The 27,184-nt window shown below is 35.5% G+C and overlaps 2 protein-coding genes across 4 annotated transcripts in view; one reads left to right on the top strand and one right to left on the bottom strand.

Moving 5' to 3' along the window:
• The window catches only part of LOC101855994 (integrin alpha-8), a gene marked incomplete in the record, with an annotated part of 90,749 nt that extends 74,262 nt beyond the window's left edge, over positions 1 to 16,487 (top strand). Inside the window, 18 exon segments of the mRNA XM_013085871.2 lie at positions 358 to 466; positions 838 to 935; positions 1,271 to 1,407; positions 2,067 to 2,171; positions 2,408 to 2,463; positions 3,139 to 3,299; positions 3,658 to 3,795; positions 4,622 to 4,689; positions 5,213 to 5,447; positions 6,340 to 6,419; positions 7,386 to 7,475; positions 7,958 to 8,042; positions 8,846 to 9,007; positions 9,506 to 9,601; positions 9,948 to 10,061; positions 10,366 to 10,482; positions 11,305 to 11,430; positions 12,588 to 16,487. Coding sequence (XP_012941325.1) covers positions 358 to 466; positions 838 to 935; positions 1,271 to 1,407; positions 2,067 to 2,171; positions 2,408 to 2,463; positions 3,139 to 3,299; positions 3,658 to 3,795; positions 4,622 to 4,689; positions 5,213 to 5,447; positions 6,340 to 6,419; positions 7,386 to 7,475; positions 7,958 to 8,042; positions 8,846 to 9,007; positions 9,506 to 9,601; positions 9,948 to 10,061; positions 10,366 to 10,482; positions 11,305 to 11,430; positions 12,588 to 12,677 — 2,067 coding nt within the window.
• A 3,120-nt stretch (positions 16,488 to 19,607) lies between these two features.
• Positions 19,608 to 27,184, bottom strand: part of LOC101847548 (plexin domain-containing protein 1) — a gene marked incomplete in the record, with an annotated part of 100,515 nt that continues 92,938 nt past the window's right edge. For all 3 annotated transcript variants that reach the window (XM_005090406.3, XM_005090407.3, XM_005090408.3), the window contains 1 exon segment: positions 19,608 to 26,961. In XM_005090406.3, the coding sequence (XP_005090463.2) occupies positions 26,872 to 26,961 (90 nt within the window).

Raw genomic sequence — 27,184 nt, 5'->3', positions numbered from 1 at the left:
CGTAGGCACACTCCCCCTCAGCCACACCCACATCCACACAGATATTACACACGTGAGTGTATAGATATATATATATACATATAAGTAAGGTACACGTAGACACATAAATATACAATGTGTTTGTGTATGCACATGTACACACATACATGTATATATGTGGTGTGAGAGACGGATAGATCTATTAGTAAATGGATAAATTATGGATAGATAGACAGACTGATATGTGTTCTCTACCCAAAATTTAGGAACGTGTGTGTCTTTGTGTCTTTTATGTCTTTTGAATGTTTGTGTACATGATTAAACAAAAGCAGCTAATAAACATTTGTTTGTAAAATGTATTTCATATTTGTATTCCAGAGAAACTTCAGAAACCAGAAGAGAGACATACTGGACGGTTCATTCAGTGGATCACGTTTTGGAATTGCACTTAGTGGTTTGGGCGACATCAATTATGATGGATATGATGGTAATTGCATTTTCTTCTTTTCTCTCTTATCTTTTATCATTTTGGTAACTTTTTTTGGCTCATTAATTTCAAAATAATCTTAATTATGCCTTTATTTTGCAGCAGAGAAGATATATTGTACAAAGATTATTAAACCAACTTTATTTCCTGTTTGACGACCACAAGTTCCCCAACAAAAGACTTCTTAAAAGATGACTACTTCCTGACTCAAGGAGTAAATCTGCTTATATCAGGTCTCTTCACCTCTTATTTTTCTGGAATGCTTACATAGTAAAGTTCATCATATCACTTTTGTTAAGAAAGGTCCTGAATTGGAACTGAAAACATTATGTACCGTTGGACTGGAACTGTGTATGTTTTCTGTATTTCAGATCTGTGTGTTGGGTCACCCTATGCTGGAAAAGACAAAAGGGGAGCTATCTACATCTATCACGGCTCAAAGAAGGGCATCATTACCGAAGCTTCTCAGGTATATCCCCTGAAACACTAGAAGTCTCTATACATTTTGCCGTACACAAATTGGGTGTCACAAAGCAACTTTTAAAAAAAATCATTTAGGGGGAAATGTTCTTTACAGCATTGAGCTATTTCTATTACTATTAATTTTTCTGTGGACAAAATTGTTTTTACTTTTTTTCACAAATTAGAGCTTTTTTGTGAGACGATAATGGAAAAAACATTTCAGGGAGTAAAACTCTGGTAATGGAATATAGATGGAATTTTGGGGCTATGGTGCGGAGAGATTTGAAGTCCTTTTATTTTTTTTTGTTTCACTTTTTTTCCCTGTATGTCTCTTTGAAACAGATCATTTATGCCAAAGATGTGGAGCCGTCTCTGCGAACTTTTGGAATTTCAATATCTGGGGGTTGGGACCAGGATGGCAACTCTTACCCTGACATGTTGGTAGGAGCCTATGAATCGGACAAAGCAGTTTTTTTGAGGTGAGTGAAAACATACTATTCTTTAATGTTTACATGGAGAGATTTTTTTCTGCTTTTTAAAGAGCTTTTTACTCCTTCTCTTACTTAATAAGCTTCTGTGATGTGAGGGAGATAAGCCACTGAGATTTATTATTCTGTCAGGAACATCTTGTGATAGGGAACTAGTTTACAAAAACTTTTCCGCCACCTAGTAAAAAAGACAGTAAGGGATGGTATGAGTTAAACAAGTCTTTCAATTCTGAAGGTTCTTCAAGAGACGGGATCTTAAATTCAGTGTTCTTCTCTGATAACATGAAGCCAACTAAGCGGAGAGCCTTAAAAAAACTTCCTAACCAACCCAAGTTGAAGAAAGCCCCAAAGAGGATTAAGGCAAGGTCCTTGACACCCATAGCCCAGCAGGGTACCAGCCAATCTGATGGAGTGCCTGAGCGAGAATATGACATGTTGGATTAGCAGAGTATGTGAATGGCATGGGTGCTTTACTTTGTGTGTTTAGGCTCGTTCGTGTTTATTTAGGCCTTTAGTGCTTGTATGGTTTTTGCTATATTATATTTATAACTTTTATAACACATATTTGGGGTCTCATCCAGTAAGCATCTCTTCATACAGTATTTAGACTTATTCTCTTTCATTTTACCATTTGCGTTATTGTTTTTCAGGACCAGACCAGTGGTTCGGGTTTATGCAAGTCTGAAGCTTCAGCCGGAAAATATTAATTTGGACTCAAAATCATGCTCTTTGGCGGACAACACAAGAGTACCTTGGTGAGTCAGCAGTCGCATTTTATTTTTTTCTGTTGTATACACTTTGTATATTCTCTATATCAAGACAGTTAAAATGGCTGTGATATATTACCCTTGAGATTTTCTTTAGCATGTCATCACATTTTGAACATTAGAAAAAGTTACTACTACTGTTTCAGACTTATTTCATGTCTTATGCATTACTAAACTTTATGAAACAACGTGAAAATTGAAAACTTTCCCTTCCTTCTCTGCAGCCTGACTGTGTACACCTGTATTGAATATAATGGAGTGGGAGTGCCAGATGAGTTGTGTAAGTTATGCTGTAGTTTTTGTTTGTTTAGCGGTTGTTGTTGTTTTTGGGGGTTTTTTGTGTTTTTTTGTGGGTTTGTTTTTTGTTGTTTTTTGTTGTTGTTGTTGTTGGGTTTTTTTTTGGTTTTTTTTTTTTGGGGGGGGGGGTCATGAATGATAAAAACTATGTTGTTGGTATTCTGAAAAATGTTTATTGTGTTACCTTATTATCTGCTACAAAAAAGATATTTTGATTAATAAGTTGTTATATCAAGATAATCTTCTTCAAAAGGGAACTGTAATTTTTTTAATTTGTTCATATTGTACTGATGTATACTTCATATCATACAGATTTTATGGAATTTTCCTAAACTGAAAAAGATAGTGTATCAACGAAGGTGCATGGAAACATTTCACATCTCTGTGCGTAATTTTTAACTCTTTATTGTTAAATGTACACATATTCTCTCTTACACCCACAAACACACTCACACATACACACACACAAACACACACACATACCCGTACACACACACAAACACACACACATACCCGTACACACACACAGGGGCACAAACTCTCCCACACATACAAACCAGCGCACAAAGAATCACAGAAATACAGATATCATGAACAAAGACATGCACTGTATTATTCTGATTATTCGTTTTATGTGATTTGAACTGCTGCTTTTCAGATTTTGACATTTCATGGGTATTGGATGCAAGAGAGAACAACAGCTCTGCTCAGGAGCAGCGAGCCTTCTACACCAATAGCATCAACAAGTTCACAGAGACGAAGACGCACAAACTGCAGAAGAAAAACACATTCTGCACAAGTTCCTATGCGTATGTCACGGTATGTACACGCCCATAATGTGGAAACAAACTGCAAGGAAAGTTGTTTCTCTGAAGACCGAGTGCTCAGTTGAATAATTTTGTTAGTATTGGTTTAACTTTTATTTTGGCTTTCATAATCCTTTTAATTGATATTGATAAAGTTTCTTGACTTCCAGTTACTTTATTGTAGTAGGATTTTTTTGCTCTCTCTAAATTATCTTTGTTAAAAGAAAAAAAAATATGTTTGTATGAATTTTGTAAGATCTTATGATTTATGACTGTAAATCTCACCTTATTTCTGTCAACATTTTTTTTCAATTGAGTTTAAAAATATGATTGATTAGATCATTAGCTTTTCATTGTGATGAATTCTGCAGAGTGATCCTGCTGACAAACTGAGTCCTATCAAGGCCACTCTGGACTTTAAGCTCAACGAAGACGGGCTCTTGTCCAGGAGAAGACGTGAACTGCCACCTATCCTTGATGCATACATTCCGACTACTACATCATTTACAGTATGTATGCATGAAAGATTTGTTTTTTAAGAATGCACTTCTTCTCTCAAATTTTTTTTTTTAAATTCAGATTTTGCTTTCTTCTTGCACTTCGTTACCCCACTGTCAGTAAATATTCCTGTAAAGTGTAAGTGTAAGAAGTAAAATGAACAGACCGAAAAAAAAGCTCATGAAAGAAGCTCATGATGTTATGATTCTGAAAAGACAGCCTTGGCTTTATCATTTCAGTAAAATAATCTTCCTCTATTATGGTTTGGAATGTGTTCTATTATTTCCCTTCCCCAACAACTCTTTAATTTTTAGTTGTTCAATCTTTGAAGATATTTTTTTTTCTATTGACTTATGAGAAAATATGCCTCCTTCCCCTTTCTGTCGGACAAAAAAGTTGCTGACTGCTTGTAATGAGAGGAAAACTGCTATCTAATCCTAGATTCTACTTGTTAGTCTATTTACGTTGGTTTCAATACTCACTGTTTCGAGCAGGGAATGATGAGTGTGGGTCGTACAGGTCCGGAGCTCCATCCACTGTATCGACCCACCAGTAGCGTCGATCCCTGCTCAGACTAGGTTTTAGTCGTGGCTCGGAAGGCCAGTTTAACCTTCGCCGTCTGTTTATATACCCCCCGTGCTGCCTTATTCTCCTACACTCACTAGGCTACACTGAGTTTGTTTACTTATTTCACATGATTCTGGCTTGTCTGGTAATCACAGCGAATTATAAACCACACTGCTTTAGTCTTTTTTTCTACCTAAAGGAAAAGATAGAAATTAATTATTTAACTGGTGGACGATTATATAAAATTCCCCACAAAATCTTTCTTTTCAGGCTCAGATTTTGAAAGACTGTGGCCCAGACAACATTTGCATTCCAGATCTCCAAGTTAGGTCTATTAGGTTGGTACATATTTATTTGATTTTCCAATTTGTTTTTATTGCTAGTGCTGAAAGGTTTAATTCTTGGCCTTAATTGAAGTTTTCCAAGTTACTAATACCTTATCTTCAGTTAAGCTCTGCATTTGATGCAATTTCACAATCTTGAAAATGCACAAAACTCAATTTGGTATATGTAGGCTACTTATCTATAGGGAAAGGGGTAAGATTGTCTTTTAAATTTTTTATCCTTATGGTACAGATAAGATTGAAACTGGTAAGGGGGGGAGGGGGGTGGGGGGTGTTAACCTTTGTCTTTTTATGTTTTTTTGTTTGCACTTCTTCGGTTGGAAAGAGGACTGGTAAGATGGTAGACCTCATGTATTACTTCTTTCCTTCAGCTGTTATGTTTATTCGATTGTCATCATCGTAATACATTCTGAAGTTGGAATAATAATTCCTAAATGTAATTATAAATACTCTAATGTTTCAATCCTGGAAATTTAATTGTGTAATATTCATATCATGATAATTATCCCACTTTCAGAGTTTCATCTGCTCATGTCATTGGAAGCACTGGAACTTTGGAAGTTTTGATTATTGTTGATAACAACGGTGAAGATTCCTTCAATACTAAGCTTTGGATCAACCTCCCCCCTGGTGTGACTTATGACACCATCTCGAACCAGAGGTCTCCAGTGCCTATCAGCTGTGGACCTCTTGAATCAGACAAGAAGATTGTTGTCTGTGATCTGGGTAACCCAATGAAGAAAAATACTGGGGTGAGTGTCCATAGTATGAGATTTACTTCTCCTGCCTCTTTATCTTTCTAATTAATAGTTTCCTTGAACTTTTTGCCACTGAATAGACTTAAGGGTCTTGAACATCAAGCTCTCACTGGCGAAATTGAAGGCAAACAAGGCAGGGATAGGCTCAGAGCAATGTACTTAGGGAACCTAAACAAATGGGTAAAAGGGAAAGATCAGGGAAGTGTAACTTTTTTAAGAGCATCCGAGCAAAGGAATGAATGGAGAACCATGATCGCCGATGTCTGTCGCTGATCTGGCACTTGATTATGATGATCCTTTCTTAACTTTTTGCGTCATTTGGTAGAAGTTTACTGCATATTTATATTGAAAACTTATTTTTGTGTTTCCTGTTCTCTTTGAGTAGAATAATAATTATAGTAGGCTATTAATTATCTTTCCCACTTACTGTTTAAAGTTATTAATTTTTTTAAAATAGTGAATTAACGACAAACTACTGCTTAAAGCTCAATAAGTGTGTATAGTGGCTTCAAATTCATGTGCTCTATTTGTCACTGTGTTTTGTAGCTCATTCAGTTTTGACAGCTGCTCATGTAGATTGCTAAGAAATAAAAAATTGTCAGCTTTTTATAGGACAATAATGTCGAGTGCTGACGTAGATTGACACGCTGGAAGGTGAATAAGACGATTTAGACAATAGGAATTTGATATTCTTGATACAACAAGCTAATTCAGATTAAGATTTTCTTATTCATCTAAGGAGTTGCTTTGTTGTCTATAAAATCTTTATTTATAACTTCATTATTTTGTTTACTTTATCCCTCATAATTTTGTTTTCATTACACATAGATAAGGTTATGCTCAAGGAGAGCTAAAATCTTTTTTCTGTTTGCTGTTTTGTCCTCAGGCTGAGTTTACACTCAACCTGATACCTACAAACACAAATGATACGAAAGACAGATTTGTGTTCACCTTGTATGCCAATAGGTAAGTAGAGTATATTTCTTTCTTATTCGTCCTCAGAAACATGGGTTGGGAGGGAAAAACTTGCAGTTCTCACTTTTGTTCTACCCATTTATTGTTTCTGTGTGTCTGTCAGTCTTGCTTTTCTCCTCTAAAACATGATTGAGTCAATGGGGGATGATTTGTGTGTGTGTTGGGGGGGGGGGGGGGGTGTTGCAGATTAGGGCTACCCTCCCCCCCATTTTAAAAATTCAGTTAGCAACAACCTCTGTTAAAGAGCAACTTAGGCTTGCTTCCCAAAGGGTTGCTATCAGGCAAACACCATTGCACCATTGCACCATTGCACCATTACCTCTCATAGACTCTAAGGCTTTTCACTTCATTTCTAAAAGTTTCCACTTTATTGTTTTTATCCTTTGCCTGTATTATCAATTACTATCTATCTTCAACCAATCTTCATTTTGCCTGTATTATCAATTACTATCTATCTTCAACCAATCTTCATTTTGCCTGTATTATCAATTACTATCTATCTTCAACCAATCTTCATTACATGATTTTCAATGTAGGCTTTTCATATAAATTGTTCTATATAAGTATTAAAGAGATGATGTGACACCACACAATCTTGTCTTACACCTTTTCCATCTTTTAAATGTTTTCCCCCTTGAATTTGAAAATGTTGGGCCATCTGATTCTGGTTTTCCTATTCCATTTAAAGCACTTAGATTAGATTTTTTAAATCACAGAACCTCAATTGAACTTTTATGGCTACTTCATCAAACCCTATGTAGGCCTACTCAGTGCTTTATCTCCTTACATGTTCAAACATTTTTTTTTTTACTGTAACTGGAGTTTTAAAAAACCACTATTATGCGTCTATGATGTTCACTTTTGTTACAATCATAATGATATCCTTTTTATTGTACTATATTCACTTTCTCTAATTTCATTTTGATGTAACACTTTATATTGCAATCCTTTCCCCAGTTCAAACCCAGAGAAAGGATCCAGCTATGAGAACAACTATGACAGTGTAGAAATCCCTGTGACTGCCACTGCAGAAATTGCTCTTTTTGGGTAAATTATTTATTCTTTCTCTAGTTACCTTAATTTGTATTGCATGATAGGAGAACTGGGCAAGTCAGTATAGATTACATGATTACCTAAACTAACAACTTGAGAAATCAACTGTAGAACAGAACATGTAATTTCAATGGGTTTTATTCATGCTGCTTTCAATCAAAAGAGATGTAGCACCGCTGATCACTGCAGTGTGCAGTCTGTTACGTTGAAAACACAAAGTAAAAAAAATCAGATCAAAAGAATCTAAAAAGAGTGGAAAGTGGAGTTGATAGTTAGAAAATTATCTACCTGCAATGACTCTTCTATATCGTAAAGAAATAATCAGAAAAAGAGTGGTAGCCTAATCAGTAAACTAAGCAGGCTGTTATTTGTGTAATCAATAAACTCATCAATAAGGAGGAAATATAACTTTAAACAATCTCCTGGTTAAGATTTCTATCTGAACTTTATATTTATAATCTCATGGTTCTTTTCAGCAAAGCAAGTCCTGAGCTAATTGTCCTGAATACAACTGATCCTAAAACAGAAGATGAAGGTCGTTCTGTAAAGCATGTTTTTCAGGTACGTTTATAGATTATGTATTTTTTAAAACTTTAAAAAAATCCTTCTTTGACGCCTTTTAGCACAACACAGTTGTTTATTAACTTTTCTTACCTGCAGAAGGGTCAGGTTTGACTGGGATAAGAATTTTTTCTTCTGTCTGGCTTAGTTGTTGTAAACTTTACTTGTAATGAGTTTGTCTTGCTTACTCGCTGCTTCCAATAATTTTCATATTCATCATGTATGTTCGTCCTTTCCTTTTTATTTCCATTTTTCTATGTTTTGAGCGGGCATAAATCTGTCAATGTGTGTAGGCTTGGACAGTATGATTGTTTAAAACTTTCTCTTTTACAAAGATGATATTTAGTAGCGATGTTTCTCTTGTAGTCATATTATTGTTTTACATTGTTTTCTAAAGGTTTGAGTTTGTTTTGTTCCACATCAGTATTTCCAGTTGCTTATGAATATTTTGCTCTGTTCACCCTGCCTATCAAATGCAACTGAATTCAGTCAAGACCAGCCAGATATTTTTCCTCAAGAGGCAGACGTTACCGTTTTGGCTCAATACAATGATAAGACTCATCACCTTGAAAAACAATTGAATTTGTTTAATGAGGTCTCAGTCGAATTAAATTGAATTCAAGCAAATTGTGCGAAAATGGGAGCTTTTGCTCCAGTCATGAGGGAAAATGTAGCTGGCCCCAACTGTATCAAATGAATTCATTTGGCAGTGTGCACTCAGTATTATAAAAATAGTGTTCCTTTTCTTTCCATTTCATTAGAAAGAAGCTAGATGTTATAGGGCCTACCAATTTTTTTCACAGCTGCTTAATCAAGGACAGAGTGCTATCAATGTGACGGAGCTGCAGATCAGATGGCCTAGTTATGATTTCCAAGGGAATCCCGTTCTCGTTATTGATGGAATCCTTTCCACAGAGGGCAATGGAAAATGTGAAATCATTATCATTACCCCAAGCAATGCTACAGTAAGTTTTTTGTTTAAGTAATTTGACAAAAAAGCAGATAGAACATGAAACTGACAAATTAGTTGTTGCCTTATGACATACCCAAGTAGAGCAATTATTCACTGTTTCAAAGTGTAGGCCATATTGGTGGAATTTTTGCTGAAAGGCCTCTTGTAGACAGATTTTATTTTTCATGTGAGGACTTGCAAAAATTTCTTGATTATGAATGATTTTCTTGTTTTGCAAAAGTTAAAGTTGTGTATAATTATAGGATGTCATATGATGTGCTGTGTGATGTCAATAAGAATTCCAGAATTCAGGGGGGAAAATAAAAAAAACTACTTTTTCGGAGTTAGCAGCTTAGAATTTTGCAGCAATGATATGTTGTTTACCCTTTTAGCATTTCAACGGGCTATTAATGGCCAGACTGAAAGATAGTTGTTAATTTTTTTTTTTTATAATGTTTTTTTCTGCCTCACCATGTGATTTAATTATAAATTCTGTATTTAACCTTTTCAGAACTATCAAGGCTGGGCTGGCAGCAGTACAAATGTCGTTCTCAGTAATGACAGAGACTCTCGGAAATACAAACGGAATGCTGACTCTCAGAAAATTGTAAGTTATGATTAGGCCTATTGCTTTCTTGAAAGTATTATAATGTCTTTATGAAGTTAGAATCTTTAACTATTCAATGTATTCAAGCTTGCTTTACAATTAAGCTGAAGACCGGATGTGAATTTTCTAAGCATGAGAGACAGCAAAATGCAGACCTTTGTGTGGAGAACGTACAGTGACATTCTTCACTTTGTTCAGATAGCTGTAACATTGAAGATAGTTTTTCTGCTTTGAAGAATGTATTTCTTCTTTTATGAACTTAATTGTCATTACTAAATGGTAGTGTACGAAGTCTGCTGAATAAAGTAACTATGTTTTCAACCTTGATACAATTTTTGCATTTCAGGCGTGCTCTGAGAGATATTGCACAATTATCCAGTGCCTTGTTGGATACATGGATCCTTACCAAAGCTTTGTAATAACAGTCAGTTCCAAACTGAGGGCAAGAAGCTTCATAAAGGTAAGTGTTAAATGCGGGTAGAATTCAAATTCAGGCTTTGCTTAACATTTCTCATTTTATAACAATTTCAAATGTTTGTGTTCACATAATTTTATGTATGATTTAAACTGCATAATTGTATAAGTCTATAGATTTGAGAAATAATTCCTGTTAAACTATAAACAGTTACCAATTATTTTTATGAACTGCTATTGATGCTGTCTAAAGTAAAGATGAAATCATTTTACAATTTTTTTTGTTTACCAAGCTTTAAAATTTTTCTCATTACTTACTTTTGATATGATTTTCGTTCTTTTTTTTTCAGAGGAGGCAAGAGACCCAGATGTATCACATTACATCAATAGCACATGCCAGAGTGAGATCAGTGCCTTATGATTTTGAAACTGTTGACGTTTCCAAATTTGAAACGAAGAGATTGGAGGTGAGTACTTGAAAATATGGCTCTTTGTGGTTAAAGATATCAAGAATTTTATTCCTTCCTCATTTGCTCATGTAGATAAATCATACTCTACTTTTTGTGTCATTTGAGGTGATTTTATTTTTTAAGAAAGTTTCTTAATCGGTGCATTTCCTGTCTGATTTTTAAGATTCATTATAACTTGTGTCTGTTGAAAGGTGTAATAGCAGCTTCTTGTAATTAAAAACAAAGTTGCATTTCCTGAGTTTCATTTAAGTTCTTACTAATTTTAGAAGAAGAGGCTTGTGAAAGAGATTTTGATTTTGGTTATAATTATCTGTCTAAAAAGGAAATGTAGTGAAAATCAGATGCTTACTGAAAGTAAGAAATGTTGAAGTAGAGTAAAAAAAAAATAAAAAGATACTTTGATGAAAAAATCTTTTCAGTTACTTTACTTTTCAAACACAAAATGGTTGTCAAAATGTTCATGGAGAACATGAGTCTAAATGATTGAAACAGGTATATTTTCATAAGTGAATAATGCATCACCTGTAATGTCATGGATTTCCACAGTTACACTTTTTAAGCAGACATTGAAGAGCAGGACAGAACAAACGGAGCAAGAGTAACATGAAGATGGGAGGGGATGGGTGTTTTCGGAGAAATTTCAAGGATACCAATACCTGGAAGAATAGATTTCAGAAAACTTATGTGTTTTTCATGATCCCTCAAAGTCTCTGTTGACCATTCACAGATGACAAACCTTTGTAAGACTAATCATAAATAACACATATTCTGTTGAGGTGGAGAAGTGGATGTTTAACCTTTTTTCTTTATATTTCACAGCTTGTTACGAAAGTGAATACAGACAGGCTGCGCCCAGCAAGCAAAGGAGTTGAGTTGTGGGTTATAGTTGTAGCTGTTATTGCTGGACTCCTGTTCCTGTTGTTACTTATATTGCTGCTGTGGTGGGTAAGTACACCATCCAGATTTTTCTCATTTTGTCTTGTGACAGGCTTAAAATTATAGCTGATGTACTGAATCAGATAATTTGAATGCTGAAATCAAACAACTTACGCAAAGTCAAGAAGTTCATTTTATTTTAATTGAATTTTGCTTTAATTTTAAAAATATATTCCTGTGTACAGAATAGAAATAATTCTTCTTTGTTGATTCTGTAAGTATGGAAAATACCCATCAGAAAATAGTTGTGATGGGAAAATAAGAATAAAGAAAAAAGACCTCAGGATTTTAGGCATAAATTTGGCTTTCGGTGAACTGCACACTGTTCATCCATACATTCGTACAATGTCACAGAATAGACCTATCACAAAGCATAGATTAGATTAAAATGCATCTGTTCTGTTGCTAGTCTCCACTGTGAAATGCTTAATTGTTTTGAGCAATGGTCAGCCTGTATTGCTTAGGACATATATGCCAGTGAACACAGTTCATAATTGTCATAAGTCTCATTCAAGAAATTTAAGACCAGTTGTTGAGTTACTGCAATGATTTGTTGAAAAAATGTATTACTGTAAAGAAAGTGCTTTACCAGATGATTCGTAGTCTAAAAAAGTATCCTTGACAATCCACAAGCAAGATAATTAATTTCCTCACACCGACGCTAATAACAATAATATATTGTTTTATTTCCGAAGTACATCTTACTGTTTTTATGCAAGAAAGATAATTCTCAAAAAAAAAAACTAGTATCAAACATACAGTGAAAGCAGATGTTGCCACTACATTTTTTTAAACTTTTCATTTTGAATCTCAAATTAAGCAGTGGGCCATGTAATGGACAATCTTTCAACAAGTACAGCTGGCACGTTGTCAATGTGTACTTCTTTTAATATATGTAAGCCTAAATAGCTGTTTACTGCAATGATAGAGAGACTACTTCTTTGTGAGTGCCTGTATATTTTAAGTACTCTTGGTAAAGTACGGTTGAACAAAAAAAAATTTATGGTAAACCAGGTAGCCTTTTTATAGAATTTTCTGCGGGAAAGACAGTATTTTAAAAATTGAAAAGCTCATATTGGAATTCCTTACACTTATAGACTGTATTTTTGTATTTCCTTTTCTGAGTCAAAAGTTGTTTTCATGTTGTTGTTTTTTCTGTTTTTCAGTGTGGATTTTTCAAGAGGAAGAAGCCTGAGGAGGAAGGATACTTTGTCGTCAACGGCAAATCTGATATTGATAATAAAATATTTGAATAATTTTATGATGTGTCCAAATTGCCTTGTTTCAGAACAACTGCCTTCTTTAGGCAAATTGGGACATTATCTAAGTCCTTTAAGAGTTGACTGCATTATCATACTGGTTTAGATACGATCTTTCACAAGCAATGATTGTAAAACAGTTGCGCCTAATGTGTTTTGCTACAGAGAGAAAAATCTTGGAAAACCATCAATCAGTTATCTGATGACAGTTAACATAATAATCGTTCTGTAGTTTTTGCAGCCTGTCAAGTTTAGTTATACCAGTATTTTGAAACTAATGTTACCTACATACCCCTGCCTTCGTTTATTGGACACTGAGCGCTTAAATTGCAGTTCTGCAGAGCCTTTCTACCCATCAGAGGGTTAAGAAATTCTTTTGTACTTTAAACCTTCAAGACATGTTTGAACCTACTTTTAGAAGGAAAAGTGTTAAAAAGAGTTTTTTTGCTAACGCTTTTGTCTTTATGGGACATCATGACATTGGTTTTTACAGCGGGGAACATAAGCCACAAATGTGATGGGTTGATGTGTTATCAAAGGCGCCATAGTGGACTTAAACCCTTGAGATATCTAGAATGTGGCAAATATAGTAGTCTGGTGTACCCATAAGTAATTCTCTGTAATCCTAGAAAACGGAAGAAATAACAATAGTGTTCGCGGCTGTATGTGAAAAAGGCATTACTTTTTTTTAGGACTTACGGAAAAAGCCAAATGATTTCTATATACTTTAATTTTTTAACATACACCACTCCAACACTGATGGCAGGTAAAAATATAAGTGACCAAGACTTGGACATATCAGCATTATACAAGTATACTTCCATTGAGCCTTGTGTTAGGCTAAACTTTATGTTGAAGCATATTGCAAAAAATTGTAAGTATATTGCTAAAAGAGTGTTCAAATACAAATTATATTAAACAGCCAAAAATTTGTGCCACAACTGATAAGAGTACACTGTGACTATAGTATAAGGTGCAATGTGAAAATGTCAGGTCTTCTTGCCATCTGATGGTGTTTATATTTCTCATATATTACGTAAATCCATGACTCAAAGAAACAGGTTTTCTTTCTTTCTGATTCAATTTTACACAAGTAACTTTTGCTGTTTTTCATTCACAGTGAATTTGACTGCTGTATACTTATGTTCAGTAATATGCAATAATATTTTGTACTACCAAAAGTGACTTCTGTGCATTTTATTTATATTGTTGGTTTATTTGATCAGAGTCTGTTTTATAGTTTTCTTTTTGCAAAAAGGGAATTACTAGGAAAACATGTGTTTGTGTGTTGCATGCACACTTTGTGTAGAGTGATTGACTGACAAATGAGAATCACAATGAGTTTATAGAGGTTTTCTATTTGAATTTCATCAATATAAGTGGATGTTGCTGTTTGAGATATTTGATATGTGCAACTTTGCAATAATTAAAATTGTAATATCAGGAAAATTTGTCAGCATTATATCAAAAGTATTTTTTTGGTTGAAAGAAAAAGCTAACTTGCAAAGAAATCCGTTAATTAGATACTTTTGCTGTTTTGCGTGTTATTGATGCTTTCTCTTGTTAGTGTTGTGTTCTCTGTTAAACTGTCTCTTTGTATTTGATATATGATATTTAAACTGGTGTGTATATATTCAAATGCCACATTAATCAAAGGTCTGTTATAAAGTGCTGATTAGTCATTTTAGCTTGAAAGGTTATGATGTGGAGTGAGGTGAAGAATGGTCGTGTTTATTTATATACAACTGAAGAAACAGAACAGTATGTACTGTGTGGTTGCATATCCAGGATGCTGTGGAGATGAGCATTGTGGATGATGGTTGCAATAATAGCAAAGCCATACCCTGTCAGTGTATTGAGTGTGCTGTGAGAGTTTTCATCTGTTTACTGTAGAGGAAACAGGACATTACCACTTCTTCTTTCTTCCTGCTGTGTTAGAAATGATTGGATGTGAAAGTCATTGTTTTGTCACAACTGCAGAAGCTTCATTAGAAAAGTAAATCATTTTATGAATCGTGGCTGAAAGCAGAGGAAGAGACCGAAACCCTATGTTGAGGGCATGAATGAATGAGCCATTTGATGCCTGTCTGTGTGTATATTGTAGCCCTCATTCAACAGTGTAGTAGGTCAAAATTTTGAAAAAATATGGAAATAAAGTAGACCTTTGCTGTCTAGTTCGATAAGGCATATAGATTGGTCCTTGTCTCATTCTTCTTCTCCTGAAAACCTCGTATTTTGAATACGACAATGATGAATGGTGGCGACGATATGGGTATGTTGTTGTGAATTTAACATTTAAGTTTGTTGATTGATTTGTTGGGTGTTTACTTGAATGTGAAAATGGAGACAGTTCATTCTATAATCTGATAAATGCACAGCATCTAGTACTAGATCTGATCAATAGTTTGAGTGAATAACTCTGAAGAGAAAGTCAGAAAGTAGATTGATTGATGTCTGTTGATGCTGCTTTTCTCATGGAATGAAGTGCATGTTGAAATATCTTGTGAAACTGACTCTGAGGCCCTTTTATAGCCTCTAACACAAAAAAATATACATTTCTCCTTTCCATTTAAAATGGATTCTTTCAGTATTTTTTTTAAGATACCGAATCATACTGATTAACTACACTAAAACATTATAATGCAAAGTAATTTTGATTAAAATTTAATATTTTTTTAATGACTAATATACATTTTTACCAGGTCTGAGTGATGAACTTGGATGAATAGCAATTTTAAGGATAAAAATATTTTCGGACTCAAGTCTTTATATAAAGACTTCGTTAAAATTTTTATGATAAGGCTAGTGACAAACATCTATTTTAAAAACAAAACTTTGAAGGATTATCATTTTTTTAAAAGAACAATTTTGGTGATGGTGAGGAGGATTGTCTTCACTAAAATTCAAATTCTTTCTTGTGTATGTCATGTATATTCCAACAATCTGATTCAATTTATGGTGCTACATGTATATTCTATTTCCGTTGACTTTGTATTGGTGTATGTGTAAGTTTGTCTATGTGAGAGTGCAAGAACGGTACCATGTTTAGTGCATGTTGCAAAATTTTCAAATTTATTGTGTAAATCTTGAAATATAAAGATAACCTTTTTGATAGCTGAAATACAGTTGTATACCTTTGAACCCAGATATTCATTATTATGTTTGTTTTTGTCAATCTGGAAAGTGATCTGAGGTAATAAATATTAATGCTGTGATGGCTGTAGAAGCTAGTCGGTAACAGAATTTTGGTATTGAATTTGACCAAGAGTAAAGGATTGCTGAGTAAAGGACCATTTCAGAACACAAACTCTGAAATTTTTGTAATGCTTGGATCAAATTTCCATTCCCATTTTGTGTGCATTTTGGGAACAAAGGACAGCCTAGTCTTAAATTATTGCTCGCACATTCATAAAGACTGAAAAACCCCCAGAAGTTCTAAAAAATTGATATTCTCTAAAATAATGTTTGCATTTGAAATTGTATTATCTAATCTAACATAGATAAAAATATCATTCAAAATATATGGCTACGTCCACAATCAATGCACTATACTGAAAAGTTTAGTCGGCCAAAAAGTAATATTTTCCTCAAAACTGGATTTTTGCTTCATACTCATACCAATGATTGTTGGGAATTGAAGATTAACATCACACTGCTACGACAAACTCTCTTGTAGTCCTGCCTGGATGATGATGTATGGAAGGGTTGGTGTGATGTGTTGCTTCTTGTGTGAATGTTGAGTTTGTACTTGGTACATAGTTAGAGACTTTCATGCAAATAAATCTGAATAAAGTTTCATTTTGTATCTTATTATTTGTTATATATGTATGTTTTACAGACAATGGTGAAGATTTGGGGGCTCTTGTGACCTGGAGGATAAGGTGTCAGCCTCTCATTCAAAGGTCCCGGGTTCTACAGAAAAATCTTCTTCTCTAAAATTGTCTCCTTTCACCTCATTTCCTTCTCTCTAGTGATGTTCTGTCGTCTGCTTTCGTCTCCTCTTTCTGTCCCCTACTCCCTCACTTCCTTTGCCCCCCTCTTCTGGGCTCCCGACTCTTTCTACAGCCTTTCTACTGCTACTCCTTGGCTCTTTCTTACTGCTCTCTTTCAGTCACACCCCTGATCTTCTGGAAGGAAAGATCTACACCTAACATTCTTGGACAAGGGCAAAAACTGAAATCGAAAAGAGTAGGCTTCGGCGCCGCCATCTGCGCAAAATTCAAAATTTCCTACCAACTGAAAATGTTAATTGTGTCCCGCGTGCTCATATGACCTTATGCAGTTGCCAGCGCCGTAAAACACTTATAAAGATTTTTAATAACTTAAAAGTTAAGATTTGCTCTCATTTCATTTCATTTTCCACATAGCTTTATATGAGTAAAAAGTAAGCAGTAGAATATGGTAAACTGTGAACACATGTAACCAAAATATCCTTTGATGATTGATGACAATAGGATAAGAGAAAAGGTGCAGTGAAGCTGAAGAGAAGATCAGCAGCACATTGAAGGTCATACAGTGGAAACCTGATATAACAGGGATGGTGGGAGTAGAGAAAAAGTCCTGTTATATCCGATCCCTGTTAAATCAGAAAGGCAAGGAAAGTAAACATTTGTGGACTAATCCAGCTGTACTTATAATTATTCATGGGTAGTTGCTCTTGCCACAAGTACCCACGAACAGGGGTTTTGGCACTCACTTTCTCCTTGCCTCCTTAAACCACATCAGAAGAGCTTGGTCCACAGCATCTGCATCGGGTAGTCTTATCTTCTTTCGATCCCGATCTTCTCTCTATCCTTGATAATGGTGTGAATCGACCCTTGTGGAATGTCGAACTGACGACAAATCTTTGCCAGTGGAGCTTGCTTTTTGTCAACAGCCTGGATTATTTCACATTTTTTGTCAAATGAAAGGCATTTTCTCTTGCGCTTGACATCGTTGATGACACATTACGCATGCGTGTTGCTAGGTTTCGGGCCAGATCGATGTCTGCAGCACACCTCTCTCACTTCACACGCTGCGTGTGCTCGCAGTGGCTGTCTTGCATGGGCTTGCTCCATCACTGCGTTATTCTCTCTCTCTCTCTTACTTTTTACACATTGTTAACGAGCCTTTGTCCCTGCTATAACCGGTTGGGCTCCGATGAGGCCCTGTTATTGCCGATAACTTTGAATAGAGACAAAGAGTAGGAAAAATCGGGGATTTTTAAAATCCGTTATTACCGGATCCCTGTTATTACCGGGCCTATTATATATGGTTTCCACTGTATATATGTGAGGCAGCGTGGTGAAATCAGGCGCTCATAAAAAAAAATTTAAAAAATAATCAGAGTGAAGAAACTGGCATTTTTCCGCAGATTTGAACATTTTTATTGAATTTCTGTTTTTTGGCTCTACACCTTTCATGCCCATTAAAGGTACATTTCTGTGTTGATTTTATTGAAAAACGCTAATTAAAAGCACAAAAAATGTAAATTTTCAGTTTCTATGGACTCTCAAGCTAAGGAAATATTAACTCATCTTTGGCAGCCATTTTCTCACTAATTTTACCTCTGAAGCCAGGAGACCCCCACCTCCTTCATTTGCAAATATCTCGACTTCTATTCAAGATAAATGGATATTTTTGTTCAGCCAAGCAAGACAAATGAACAAGCTTTAAGATTACACCAGTAACTCTACACGCCCAAAAATTGACGAGAGCCTTATTCCACCATGTCGTGACACATATATTATATTGTTGGGAGAAAACAAGTATGACAAACATTTACAACAGAGAGACAATGCCTGTCAGGGCCCACCCATACTAAGAGGAATGCAACATTCCATCACAAAGACAGATGCATTCGACTCTTCTTATACTGAGATCTGCGGTATCACTGGATTTTCTTCGGTTAAACTAGGTTTTCAATTATGACAAAGTAGTTCTCATAGAAATCGGGGATTTTTTCTTTCGGTTTACGTCTGTTTTTCGATTTTTATATGTCAAATTATCATTTAGGCGGACTCCACTGAATTTGAAAAAAAAAAATTCCCACTCAGGAATTGAACTTACGTCTCGTGTGTGCAATGGCAAAGAGCCTTAGTGGCCACTAAACCACATACGCCGGTCAGTGTTAGTCAATGCAGCACCCTTAAGAGGACGATGTGGTAAGAACCTGCAATTCCCATATAACTCCACTGATGCTCTGTAAAGCCCTTTCATTACTTTCAAGAAGACTTTCGGCCATTTTGTCGAGGGAGGAGGTAGAAGGGCCATTTACAAGTGGGGGTCGTCATCGATTTTCCAACTTGTAAATGACATTTTTTAACTTGTTTCTCAGCCTGTGAATGCTAGAGAATTACCAAAGATAGAGAAATAAAATAGGAGCAACAGACTTTTCACAGTTTTTTGGAAGAGCCCGAGTTCGAGTTCGGGTGAATGATTTCCCTGTCCCCTCCGCAATGTTGTCAGTCCACCTTTATCCTTCTCCTTCCCTGCACAGTTCCCTGAAGAATGGTCTTTAATAGGCCACACAGTCTTGTTACATGGCCATACCATTTCAGTTTTCTTCATTTCACAGAAGACAGAAAGTCTAAATAGTGACTCATGTGTTGTTTCACTCTACTGCGCACTTCCTCATTTGTGACGTGGTCAGTGTATGAGATGCCAAAGAGTCATCTAAAGCATCGCATTTCGACTAGGATGAAACACGACCACACATGCAAGACCTACTACATGCAATGGGAATTTCCATCCGCTATCAGAATTCAATAAAGTACTGTTCGGTAAGAACCTCAGAATGGCTCACAGAACCAAGTCCTTTCACTGCTGCAGGTACAAACATGAGGATGGAATTACCCTGACAACACAAAGCTTGTGTTTACTTACACTGTTAATAAATTCATCCAGAACCCAAAACATGGATAAAGGGTAAAAACATGAAGATTTCTATGGCTTTTCAAGGATAATTTATTTCAAAACGCATTGCTATATTCAAAACAAACCATAATTAAAATTTTAAAAAATAAACACAAAAGCGTAAAAGTAAACAATGGAGTCTCTTAAAATTCTAACCCTTTTCTATTGTTGGAATATTTAGTACAAAGAACATTACGTTAGAACATTATTCATTAAACATAAACAAGGTATGAAAGGCTTAAACTTTTTTGAGAGCTTTCTAAAAGTAAATTTTTAAACAAAGAAAGAATAACGTAATTGAAATACAAACTTCAGCCTTCAAGTAAAAGGTAAAATTTCATGTACACACCAGAACGTTCCTTGAAAATCAGATGAATTCAGTGTGAGCAACAGAAGCAGAAAATACTGTACATTTCTTTGAAACCACTTTTTATGGTATACTCATATCGATAAATACATGGTTCATGTACAGAAATATGTAAAGCATTTGGAATGTATTAGTTATTGCAAAAGTAGATAAGTCTGCAGTTCTTGCAGTCATTCTATGCAAGTCCAGTGGTTTGCATAATAAATAACGCCCTATCAGATCCTTTAACCACCCTTTTATAAGAGATTCAAAGAAAGTGCATGTTAATTTTGAGAGAAAGAGAGAGAAAGAAAGGGGAAGGAGAGAGAGGGAAGAGAGGTGTAAAGGAAAGGGGATAGAAAACTTTTAATGTGATGAACAATGTGTGCTCTCCGTCTGGGCTATGATCACATTTCAGTTGTCTTTAAAAAAAAAAAAACCGCGCCTGATCCAGAAGATGGGGTAAAAAAGTGTTATATGGGACAATTCCCATGTTCTTATGTGCATACAGCTCAAAAGACAGAAACTTTTACTCCACAGCTTGAATTTTTTTCTAATCCAAATGACACAATAATATCCTCAAACAAGAGGAAGAAAATTTAAAAGCTGAAGGGAAGAGAAAGTTCAAATACAAACTGCATCCACCAACCATCATAATGCTCTGAGAGAATTTTGCAAATTGAAAGTGTTTTGTTGTAAACAATTGTATGGCCTTTTCTCTTTTTGACAGACGATTTTAAATCAGTACGCATGATACAGCTTTACCTGAGCAGTAGACAAAGAGAGAGTAGATTGCCCAAGCACTACTTCCCTCCCTTGAGAAGTTAACAATTAAGTTTTGACTTAAGACGAGGGGAACAAAAACAAGCAAAAGCCACTGGACAAAGCTGATATTAGCAGCGTACAAGAGCTGATAGGCTGGTCTCTACGTCATTGATGTGAGCAACGAAACCACGCAGTGCACAAAATGTGACACGTTACTTATTCAACTTTCAAAATTCTTTTAACCAGAAACATGAATGGTAAATAATATATTCTATGGAAACATGTGAGTGATATGATAAAAAAATAACTCAGCAAAAGATATGATACTCCATAAAGTACACACTTCACACAGACCATTGCATGAAACATTAGGACGTGTCACAGTTAACAGCTGGGACACTCCAAGCTACAAAACATGCCAAGCTCAGATCCTTTGACTCCTCAAAGATGACTTCCATGACTCCTTTTCACAACAATGATAACAACATTTGTGTATGAAAGGAAAAGCTGTTCACTTGGTACTTTACAATATTTAAAAAGAAAAAACTGTACCAGAGTGACCAAAGCATTTACAGTAAGAATTTTAAAGTAGCACGCCTTTCTGTGATTTTTTTGGTGTGGTTTATGATTTCTACCAAATTGACCTTATAAGGCCATTCAAGTTTGATGTTGAACAAAAACAATATCACTGAAAAAAACAATTCTGAAACAATTGAGAATTCTAAAAATCTATAGATGGTATTAAATCCTAACTGCTGAGCAGAAACTAATTTGAAGTTGTGCAAGTTTTTTCAACTTGGTAAAACAAATCTGAGCTTAGCATTTCAAATTCAAAACTAAGAGGTCTGTCAAAGGCAAAGACACCTCAGATCACCAGAATCATCAGTATGTATATATATGCATATATATAAAACAAATAGTTTTATATACATATCCCTTAGCAAAAAACCAAGCTGTTTATCTTTCAGTATATACAAAAAAAGACAGATCTAGCTTCTCATCTCTACCCTTATTACAGTGTATTTTCCAATTTGAAAATCAGTTCCAGATCTCCAGTACTCAACATTAAAAACATGAAGACAGAACAAACTCGATATAGTAAACATGTTTATGACAGGATAAAAATGGCCTAGAAGGCTCAACAGAAAAAGATAGAAAAAGTATTAAAGCTTGATATTGTCAATATCACACAAACAAAAAAAGTCATTTAATTATCATAACAGTCTTGTGAAAGAATTGACCTGCCCATGTTATATATAAAAAATAGAATCTGCTAAAAGCAAAGAAGTACGACATTGTGACAGAGAAAGGCAAGATTTGACACATTACACACAGAATGGACACACAAGGGTATTCAAGTCCATTGCTGAACAGCAAGTGACATTCTGCACGTTGTGTGAGAAACACCCTGCACATCAGGCCAGCTGCACATCAGGCCAGCTGCACATCTCCGCAAGCTACACAACAAGATTAGTTCTGCCATGTTTGGACACGCTTTGCGTCAATCTTGCCACACGTGACGCGCAATTCTAGCAAAGTCATCGTGACGCAAAGTCAAGCAAAGTAATATCTTAACTGGTTACACATCGGTTGTTGTGCCATATCTGAACACGTTCTACATCAGTTCTGCTTGCAGAGGCATGATGCTGAGCTGAAGCACAAAGGACAGCACAGAAAAGAAGGAGCAATTTCATAGTTTTGTCCACAGTCTCATGGCATCCCGCAGGAGACAGACCATTCATTATGCTTGTTACTGCGGCATCATAACGACACATTGGAAAACAACATAATGTACATCTGTAGACCATGGTCTAAAAACATTCGAATAGCATGAAGAAAAATAGTTGAATAGATAAAACTTCGATCAAACATCTTTTAAGAAACCCTGTACAATGCTGCTTAGAGCATATATGTGAATCATATTTTCCACCTATTCAGGCACCACTAAAAACTCTAAACTGATATGTAAAGAAGAAACAACAACAAAAAATCATTTTTTATCAACAAAATATAACCATGGAAATAAAAATGTACCATTAGTCATTTTACAAAGCAGAGGAATACCTGTCTATTAACGTTTCGTAACTGCTTCAGTAAATATCAAAATACAAAACTGAAAAATTATTGAACATGTTAGCATTTTTCATTCTGATTTCTAAAACCAAATCCTCATTCTGACCCCTTGAAACAGAGAGTTTATTTCTATGTATGTATATCTGATCGAAGATAAAAATGAGTTCGCAGAAGGAAAGAGTATTTATTTACAAACAGAAAGCACATAAGGGATAAAAGTCTTTGTTTCTGGCCCAAAACTTTTTTAAAATATCGCAGAAATTTTATAATGTGAGAATTCTTCCAATGTAAATTCAGATCTGTGAGATTCTTAATGTAAATGTGATAGAAGAAACAAGGAAACACACAGGGAAAAATTAATTCAGGGTAAGTACTGTCAATTAATCAGACCTATAAAAACATGTCGATAAAAAAATAGTTCAATAACTAAGAGAATGTTGAAAACTATATAATCTTTTTCTGTTCAGCCACGAAGGTGAAGATAACAGGCAAAGTTAACAGTTTTGACCTTTTGATGAGAATAAGAAAAACCTTGTGTCAGTGCATGAGATCAGGAATGGTGTCTGTGCCTGTTTTCACTGCTTGCTAGAGACCACACACCACTTCACTGACAGAGGTCCAGTCCTTTTACAAAGAGACATGGCATTACATTTAGATTTAAGACCACATCAGGATCAACATTTCAGTTACAAACAAGTTTTTGTTCCAGCCACCAGGTAATGGTGCCCCCTCAGTCTTCACAATTATTTCCTGCACCTTCTTATTATATCAAAACCAATTTCTGCGTTTCATTTGGCCTATGAGAAGACAACAGAAAAATATGGGAATCATCTTTTTCACAGCAATTCCATACAGGTTAGAAATGATTTATGGTTTTTAAAAAAAACTTTTCCTATCGCAGCAAGTTATGGAGTGAGTTTTCTATGGTCTCATTGAAATGGGTGGACCTTTGTCTACATCGTCAATGTTTAGTTCCAAAACCCACAATACCTCTTTAATGATTTGAATAAGCCCCTTCACAAGCTTTCAAATTAAACAGAACAAATTTCACAAGAATTACTGTAGTTTATGTATGGAAAATACACACAAAAAGGGACATCTAAAAGCAACAGCATGTTTTTGTTGTTAGTAAATGAGATTATATTCCAGATTCTCAAAGGGAGACTCTGCATTCTTTTAACAGATCTCTGAGTAACAAATGAAACAATGACAGAAAGCTGATAATCAGAGAGAATGTACAGAAAAGCATGTCTTTATCCCAACTGTTTAAGCTAGTTGAGATGAAAACTGTTTATTCTAGACCTGAACAGGGCAATTACCTTTCTGAACCCATGCAGTAATACATCCTTTCTACATGAGAATGAAACCAGTCCAGTGCCCCACAGACCTAGTTAGACCTTCAGAGTTCAGCATAATGCATCATGAAAGCCATGTCCAGCCCACATGAATAACACAAGTGATATCCAAATATTGAGCGCAGGCGATGCATAAAGCAGCCTCCTGATGTGTCTTCTGAGAGATATTCACTAATGCCTCTGCAAAGTCTAAGTTAGACCTAAGACTTCAGCAGACAGTGGTTACACAGGCTGAAGGGATAGCAGTTTACAGACTTCTATTTTGGCCAGATTACACCTGAGAAACACAACATCTAATGCATTACGCATTATCACAGCCAAAGAACAGTGCCTGCAAGCTTCCTTACTTCTATGGGTTTTCTCGGACATATCATGAGTATGAAAATAAAGTGAACCCCCAAAAACATCTGGCTTAAAAATGTTACTCGGTCGAGGAGAATTGGAGAGTCTGAACAATATCTTTCACATTTTGCTGATTAAATTAATGAATCACAACATATTAAGGTAGCCACTAAGAATATGCCAGCATACATGAGCAAGTGTACGAGGCTTTGTACAAGCAAACGTATGAATGTGCTCGCCTGTATGAGTAACTGAATACTTCTCCAGGTGTTTCTCTCCATACACAGGTGTCACGCAGAGATTGTAATGGCCACTTTAAAAAATATTGGAGACTGCAAAGCTGCAGTGACAGAATTATCCTTCTCCTTGTTCACAAGTTAAACAGTCTTAAACTTCCTAAAGAATTTCCAGTCCAAAGCTGATGGCTTTTTCATTGTTGTTTTCATCTGTAATTTTCCCTTCTTATAAATCGGAGAAGGTGTTGCGAGGCAGCACTGGAATGACCTTTCCTCAGACAATAATTGTATGAAATAAAGTGGAAAAAAAAAAATGTCATTCAGACAAACAGTCGTCCAACATGATATCATACATCATAAGAAACGTAACATTATTATGGATTATTTGATGAGCGTCTCAGGCTGCCACATGCCATAACAATCTTCCATTCTGTGCTGCTGACCCTTATCTATGGAACATCATCGGGAAACTTCTGTTAGTCTACAGACCAAAACAAACTTTGTCATAACTGATCTGACCCATCCAAACTATTCTATAAAAAGGTGTGAAGTGACATCAGCTTATCAGAAACATAATACGTCTGTGGAGCATACATCATCCTCAGCGCCAAGAAGTCCGCTTTCTGCTGCTAGTAAAAATAAAAGGGCAGACATAGACTTTGGCTCTATTTTCAACACTATATTTACTAAAACAGGAGGGGGGGGGGGGGGGTGTTGTTTAGAGAACTCTTCTCTACAGAGTCTGAAGAAGAATAGATAAGCTTTGAAGAGCTCTCAACAACAAAGATGATGTTTGTGATCATTACTAAATAAAACTAACAGGGACAAAAGACTCAACTCAGAAAGAGATTAACATCATCAAGAAAAAAAATTATATTGTTGATACACTGAAATATTACTCAAACTAAATTAAGAGATGATAGTATTTTTAAAAAGTTTTAAACAATAAATCCTCTCACATGGAACAAAATGCAAATACTCTTGGCCTGTGTTGTCCAGTTTTTGACAATAATGCTCATTGAAGTTAGCTGCGCATTTGTGAGAGGGTGGGTAGTTTAAACATCCTCCTTCTCCAACCCAAGGGAGATATACAAAAATGTTATGTATACAGCTAGCAAGCTGTATCAGCAGTTTGCCGTTGCCAAGTTTCATGAGGGAGGAACAAAGTAATTAACTGATTCTTTTGTCCATTACCCATTACTTAGCAGGGCAAATTTGTGCTCCAGTTCGGATTATTTTTCGATCAAAATCCTGCTTTGACATAGACCAGATTATGAGAAAGTATTCCAAATGCTAAAAACACTTTTTTTTTCTTTTTTTTTCTTCGATACTAGATATTGTCCACAGTGACACAAAAGCAATAAACTGCACGATCTCAGCTTTTGAATTGTGAGAGCTATTAATAATTTCATTCTGATGATAATTTTTACAAACTGAAACATTTCTATCCTTCAGGAACCTCCAATTTCCTTCAAGATTGCTTTCGCATAAACTAATATATTGTTTCCAGCTAATAGAGCAGAGCATTTGTGAGAGACACCACCTATATATTACTTTCAAACTCACTTTTTCTCAAAGTACTTTGGCTCATTTTTGAAGCTGCACACTCAGTGCATTCTGCAAATGGCAACAGTTTCATGAGCAAAATCTCTGGGAAAATTTGTCAAAAACAAAATAACCAAGACTTAATAATTCAGGGTCAGCATAGCCATAAATAACTAATTCCCTAGAAAAGTTGATTCCTTGAAATAAGGTCTCATCACAGCCTTAGCTAATGTTCCCAGATAGTTCAAGTCAATCAAGACTAAACAACTCACAGTTCTTCTTTTGACACCCGTCCAAAAGCCCAGACTTCACATTCTGGTCCACTGGGTTCACTTGAGCACTCTCAGGAATGCCAATAAGCGACAAGTCACCATCCTTGCAATCATACCACTGCACACTACATCTGGATTATTTTCAAAAATACATCATCCTCTTCAAAGTCTTGAAGTAAAAAAAAATATTAAAAAAACACATAGTTCCCCTTGTGTGGGAGGTTCTCAGGGGCAAAGTACAAGCATTTGTCTCACACCACAGTTAGGTGAACCTTAATTCTTTAAAAAAAACATAAAAATAAATGTAAACCTATCTGGGATCGACCATGATGACATAAATATATCCGTCAGCTCTTTCCCAGATCAGGCATCCGTTTCTGTCTGGTACTTGGCACTGCTGGCTGAGCTGCTCTTCCAGAACTTGATCTTAGCTTTAATCTGACTGGGCCGGTGCTGTTGGTGATAGGAATGAAAACAAATTATGTCCTTTTAGCAGTTCCACTTTGCTCTTCAGAATTGTAAAACAACCAAAGAAAACTTGCATATTACTAAATGACAAAGAACAAAGAGGGTAGCCCAAACATCCCTAGACCAATAAAAGCAAAAAAATGTTTTGAGCTTCAAAAACATCAAATGTAAGCTTTACTCATAAGAATTAAAAGATGCCTATTGTAAC

This window comes from Aplysia californica, unplaced genomic scaffold (genome assembly GCF_000002075.1).
Source record: "Aplysia californica isolate F4 #8 unplaced genomic scaffold, AplCal3.0 scaffold00016, whole genome shotgun sequence".
Lineage (NCBI taxonomy): Eukaryota > Metazoa > Mollusca > Gastropoda > Aplysiida > Aplysiidae > Aplysia > Aplysia californica.
This window is presented reverse-complemented; position numbering and strand designations above follow the sequence as displayed.